Source organism: Polistes canadensis, unplaced genomic scaffold, assembly GCF_001313835.1.
Source record: "Polistes canadensis isolate GaletaPanama2010 unplaced genomic scaffold, ASM131383v1 scaffold_301, whole genome shotgun sequence".
NCBI classification, from domain to species: domain Eukaryota; kingdom Metazoa; phylum Arthropoda; class Insecta; order Hymenoptera; family Vespidae; genus Polistes; species Polistes canadensis.
The window spans coordinates 84,331-91,278 of NW_014569848.1; the positions used below are offsets into that span (position 1 = coordinate 84,331).

The 6,948-nt window shown below is 27.3% G+C and overlaps 1 protein-coding gene across 1 annotated transcript in view; it reads right to left on the reverse strand.

Annotated features, from left to right (window-relative positions):
• Positions 1-5,235: 5,235 nt before the first annotated feature.
• LOC106791373 (ras guanine nucleotide exchange factor B) overlaps positions 5,236-6,948 on the reverse strand; it is a gene marked incomplete in the record, with an annotated part of 15,494 nt that continues 13,781 nt past the window's right edge. The window contains 2 exon segments of the mRNA XM_014756973.1: positions 5,236-5,509; positions 6,444-6,655. Coding sequence (XP_014612459.1) covers positions 5,356-5,509; positions 6,444-6,655 — 366 coding nt within the window.

Sequence of the window (6,948 nt, forward strand, 5' to 3'; positions counted from 1 at the left end):
ATTAAAAAAAAAAAAAGTTTTTATATTTTTTCGAAAGTAAAAAATATTTAAATTCTTGCTACATCGAATTAATAAAGGAAAAAAAAAAGACAAAAAAAAGAAAAAAAAAGAAGAATTTATAAGAAGACAAGTTTATCGCACTTGCTCGTAAACGTGGATCATCGAAAAAACAGCTGCCAAAGTTTTGTTTCTTTGCTTAATTTTGTTCTTCTTCCTTTTCTTATTATTTTTTTTATACATATATATATATATATATACATATTTTTTTTTAACACGTATTAATATGGACATTCGCGTTAAAAGTTTTTCTTTCTTTTTTTTTTTTCTTTTTGTACAAGCGAAAGTAAATGAAATTTTTTAAAAGAATATTAAAACAACCGATATATAAATAAGGAAAACAAAAGATTGAAAGAGAAAATGAATTATCAAAATCAGCACAACGATAAGTGCTAAGAAAAAAAAAAAAAGGAAGATAAAATAATTAAATAAATAAATAAATAGTAAGTTTAAAAAAAAAAAATAATAAAAAACGCTACGAAAAGAGCGAGCTTCGTTGTACAGTAGATGTAATATTTACAGTTATGACATACGAAAGTTTTAAAATATAATTATATACAAGAGTGTGTTCGCGCGAATTTTTGAAATTGAAATAAAAATAAAAAAAAAGAAAAGAAAATATTAATAATAATTATAATAATAGTAATATTAATAATAATAATAATAATAATAATAATATTAATAATGCATAATTTCGAAAAAAGAAGATAGAATAAAAGAAAGAAAAAAAGAGAGAAAGAGACAGACAGACAGACAGACAGAGAGAGAGAGAGAGAGAGAGAGAGAGGCTTAGGATTCTATCGTCCGTGTCCTGCGTTAGAAAATAGAAGAAAAAAAAAAAAGAAAAAACGTGGCACCTGACGACAAAAAATTAGTACATATTACATATATTATTATTATATATATATATATATATATGTATAAAGTATGGGAAAAAAAAATGAAAAAGGATAAGCGTACGAGTATTAACGCGTTGTCGCCGCTTGTGTTCTTACAAAAAAAGAAAAAAGAAAAAAATGCGAGAAAATAATAAAAAAAAAAAAAAGACAAAGGTACTCCTCTCTCAGCGATGCGTTCAAAAAAAAGGCTTTACGTTTTTTTTTTTGCGTAAAATAATGATGATGCTCATACGCGATGATAAGAAAGATTAATACGAAAGGAAACAAAAAATATGGCGTGCGATTTTTACGCATCTCAGTCCCTTCCTCCCCCCCCCCCACACTTCTTTTTTTTTCTTTTTTTTTCTAATCAATTAAATTATTTAATTAATTGTGTATACACTGGAAAGAAAATAATCCTTCTTTTTTTACGCGCGGGAATTGATATGGTACTCGTTCCCCTTTCTTATTCTCTGTGGATTATAATTTGAAATAGAAAGAAAATTAAAAGAATAGAAAAGAAAAGAAGTGTGGGAGCTTCCAAATAAACCAAACATAATCTTTAAAAATAATCAACGCAATACAAAAAAAACACGCTGCAAGAAAGAGCAGCAATTAAATGGACAAAATGTTTCTTTTTTACTTTACGAATAATTTCGCGCCCATATTGTGAATTTGAATGAACGAAAGAAAGAAAGGGGGAGAGAGAGAGAGAGAGAGAGAAAGATGAATTTTTTTCCAACGATAAAGTAATATCACCATCATCCAAAAATAATATAACTTTAAAACAACCCTGTGCCTTCTTCCCGCTTTTGGTCTCGTTAACAATTCGAATTTCAATCATTTTCGCGAGTATGTTGCGTATTTATTATATTATATTGCGAGAAACTAATAGAGAGATCGGAAAAGGAGTTCAAATAAATCGATGAGATTCTTGCGAAAATGTGAAGAAAAGACAGAGATAAAAAAAAGAGAGAAAAGAAAAGAAAACAAAGAAACAAACAAACAAACAAACAAACAAAAGAAAATAATATGAGATAAAGATGCGGAAGAGAAAAAACTTGTTACAGCATATTTTATTATTGTTTAGTTATTTACAATCTGTATATTATTAATTAATATTACGATTAAAAGTATTTTGTAGATAATACGCAAGTGTGTGTTGTTGTTTTAGACTTTATTTTCTATGACTGTTCGTTTGTTCTGTGTGTATGTGTACATGTATACATGTGTGTTCTTCTCCTTTGCGGATGGAATTCAAATTCCGAGGTCTTTTTTATTTTTTTAATAATAATAATTATTATAAGTTTTTTTTTTTGCAATTATATTATAAATACCTTATATATATATATATATATTACGGGTATCTCGTAAAGGTATGTGCGTGTGTGAATGTTTTATGTATGTATGTTATATATGAACGTATGATCCTGAATTTAAATGGTTTTCTTGTCTTCCCATATCAATTGCAAGGCTTCAAAATTAAAATCAATCATTTGAGATGACCTCATACTAAACCACCACCACCACATTTATTTTTTTCCTCATCTCTAAAATTCGATCGTGCACATTTCGAAGTATACATATCACATGCTGCATCATCTACACGTGGGTTGTTTTTTTTTTTTTTTTAAACACGTGCTCACGAAGAGGAGGAGGAGGTTTCTAGATATTTATCGTGGCACACTTTTTCTTTTTCTTTTCTTTTCTTTTCTACGCGTCTAAAGCTCGATCAGAGAGGGTAGAGGTGGGGGAGGGGGAAATTCGTATATTTATTTTTTATTTATTTATTTATTTTATTTTATTATTTTTGTCCGAAGCAAATATATATATATATATCTGTTATCGGCAGATGATGATAATGATGATGATGATGATGATGATGATGAATGCATCAACAACGAAGAGATGAAAACAAAACAAAAAGAAAAAATTGAAAAATTCAATTAAATGTACATTAAAAAATCTCCATAAGAATGAATTTTGTCCTTGAGTATATGGTTTACGTTCTCACGTTTCTTCGACGCTTATTTTCTCTCGTTTTTCTCTCATCGTCTCTTCGAATAATTAATATGAAACAATGCTCGAACTGTTAATTATACTATCATTTAAAGTTAATTGGCTGCTTATTTTTATCGTTCGTTCATTCAACGACAATGCATCGTTAATGAAACGTTTCTCTTTTTTTCAATTAATTAATTAATATATAATTCACATATACCAATGGGTTGGGGAGGGGTGGTATATATATTTGCGAAACGTTGGCACGTGCATCAATTAATTCATTGTTTTTCATTCGTTCATTCATTCTCCTCAACGAGATATATAAATATAAATATAAATTAAATAATTCAATAAAAACGAATGTTTCGTTACGTTCGATTGTCTCTTTCCAATAATTATTAATGATGCACCAAGAGTGTAATAACGTTTATGCACTTTTCCCTTACACCTTCTTCTTCTTTTTTTATTTTTTGTTTTATTTTATTACGAATAAAAAGAAAAAATGTTTGCCCCTTGACTTTAATACGTCTCATATCTTCAATTATTTTCAATCAACAAGTGGGATGATGCATTCATTTCAAATTGTCATCTAATAAATATTGTTGTATATGCGCGAAAGGTAGGAAGATATATATATATATATACTTTTAGAATATAATTTCGGATGCAGGAATTAATGATATGCAAAATTGATCGACGATGTTGTTCTCTTTAACGATAAGAGAAGAAATTTACCTCCCCCCACTCCCTCCCATCCACCCCACGATTATTTAAATATTTTTTCCCCATACAAATGCACATTACAAATTATTTTTTCCCAATTAATTATCGTATCACGCAACAACAACACATGTGGGGTTTATCTCAAAAAAAATCTTAATAATACGAATGGGAATGTATAAAAACTTAAATATCTTTTTTCTTGTTAGTTTAATAATACAAACACATTTTTGTTCTACTTTTTTTCGTAATTGATATGCAACATACTGCTGTGTGTAATATTCCCCATTATATATATATATAATAATAATAAATCGCAGTAATTTAAACAAAAGGAAACAAAACAACAATAAAAAAAAGAACAAAATATATATATATATATATAACAAGACAAATTAAATTAAAATAAATATACAAGAGATATATATTATAATCGTTTGGAAGACATGTAAAAAATAACGAAAAATTAATGATACATATATATATAACTTATTTATATAAATAACGCGATACACATACATAATAACGAAGTGGAAATAATACAATGATAGATAATTATTTCAAATATATGTGTTATGTGCACATCCATCCGCTATAAGAACAAAAATCTCGGCTTTATATACAAATTACATTGAAGAGAGATAGATTTGCATTTATTTTAATCTTTTTTTTTTTTTTTCTTCGTTTTTTGACTGGGCGGGGAAAGGGGGGAGGGAGGGGGAGAGGGGGCGCACTATTATATAAAGGCAATGTTAATACACACTCGGTAAACATATTGCATGCATAAGTGTTGGTGGATTACAATCAGATCATTTTTTGGATCCGTATATAGAAATAGAGATAGAAATAGAGATAGAAAGAGATAGAGATAGAAATAGAGAGAGATAGAGAGAGAGAGAGAGAGAGAGATTGCAACAACAATTCTCGTATTGAAACGTAGTTGGAATCATTTTTTTTTTCCTTTCTACTTGTTTTTTTTTTTTCTTTTTTGTTGTTTTTTTCCAACCCTTCTTCTATTTATGTAATAATAATTCTATTACGTATAGTTACGCGTTAGGATAAAATCTACATTTGTTGATTTACTTGAAATAACGATAGAAGCTGTAAAAACCTTTTGTTGGAAATTTTGGAAAAAAATTTTCCTTCTTTTCTTTTCTTTTTTCTTGTTTTTTTTTCTTTTTCTTTTTTCTTTTTTTCTTTCTGCTTTGTCCTGTTTTAAAACAATCCCCTTTCGTATTAATCATCCCTAATCTCATCCCCCAGCCCCGATTTTTTTCGAAACAACGTCTGCTAAAAGTACTAAGCAGGCACACCTTGGATTTTTGTTCAAGGATTGCAGCGTTTTGCTTTTTTTTCTTTTTTTATTTTTAATCCAGTCACGTTGTCTCATTCTCCGTTGTTCTTCTGATTCTTTTATTGTAATGTTCTTTTTTTTTTTTTTAATAATAATTATATTATTATTATTGTTATTATTATTATTATTATTATTATTATCCGAACAGACGTTTAATGTTTTTTGTTTGTTTGTTTATTTAATAAGACGCTGCAAAGCTTCTCCCTTCTTTTTCATCTTCTACTTCTACTTCTTCTTTTTCTTCTTCTGCGTCCCTGATGAATGAATTCCGCTCGTTTTATTTTTGTTTTTTTTTTTTTTTAATTAATTTCCGACGAGACTGCGCAGTCTCGTGGCAAAAGATTATTTCCTAACGAGAGCAACTAAACTACGGTGCGTAAGTTTTGGTTTGATGGTGTTCTTTAATTGATTGATCGTGGTCTGTTGTTGTTGATTATTGCGATTAACCGTAACCGTTTGTTGTTGTTTCTTTTTCATGGATTCTTGCTTGGCACCTCTGTTTAAAGAAAAAAAAAAAAAAAAAAAAAAAAAAAAACAACAAAAAAAAAAGAACATTTATCGTTTTAAATATAATTTTTCATGATTTATATATATATATATTTGCACAATAAATATTGTTAAGTTATGGAAATATAAAGTAACCAAAAATATAACGAGTGTCGATTAAAATTTATATACACCGTTAAAATTTATCATTATGAAGGAACGTTGAAATAAATGTATATTATTGTTTAAATAATTTTAAATATAAATAGAGCGTATTAGAATATTCAAATAATTGTTAATTAATCGATGCAAGTGTCCATTGTTGTTTAAAAACACGGAATATCGTCCTCTTCAAAATCCATCGTTGAACTGGGTCAATGTCCTCCGTAATAGTTATTTTGTGTAAAAAGAGAATATAATTTACTTAATAAATAGAATTTCTTTTTAAGGAAAGTCATATAAACAAGATTTAATAAAAAAGTACATTGACAAAAGAGAAATGAGTCAGTTTATTGTTTGATTTCAAGGAAGGCGGTACTCCGAAAATATACTACGTGATTTTAAACAACAATATATACATTTATTTCGTTTAATTAATAATTATTTAAGGTATATCAAACATTATATTAATATTTAATGATTGTTTAATGACGTATAATTTTTTTTATATAAATTATTTTCGCACACGTTTAATTTATTCGTTATTATTTATAATTAATGCATTCAAATTAAATTCATGAAATATATATAATATAATTAATATATATATATCAACGTATTTATTTTTAAATTCTTTTAATCTCACATACAAAATACATTATATTAATAATTATCGAAAGAAAAATTTGAATACAATTTTAACGGTGTATGAGATTTGAAATGACACTCGATGTAAATGCGTTCCCATGAATGTTAATGAATTTTTTTGTTTAAATTATACTTACAAGTATCGGGTTAAATCTTCAACATCGACTAGCATCGAATCTTGTTCCATATGTAGATCGTCCCTTCTCAAGAGTCCTTCAACTAAAGCCTCGTTCAAAGCAGCGATTCTCGCGTGTAAATCATTGGCTATTACTTGTAACTGAGCAACATTTAGTTCCGTAAGTAAAACTCGAGATAATCGTCGCCTATCTTCACCCAGTTGTACACCAACCTTTAAAAAAAAGGTAACTATTTAAAAATCAATACCATGACCAACAAATTTTCTTATGAATATTTTTAAAGTTTTCATGCAAACACTGTATATATTTCAACTTGGTACTACATTCAATTTTGTTAATAGTACCATTACGATATACAGTAATAAGAAATGACACAATTAATACGTTATTTAATTTAAATGAAATATTAATAAATGTTTTAATATATAGGAAATTGAAATAATTAAAAATGATTTTTTTAGGATTTATATACGATGCATATTCCAATTAGATATTGCATGCAATT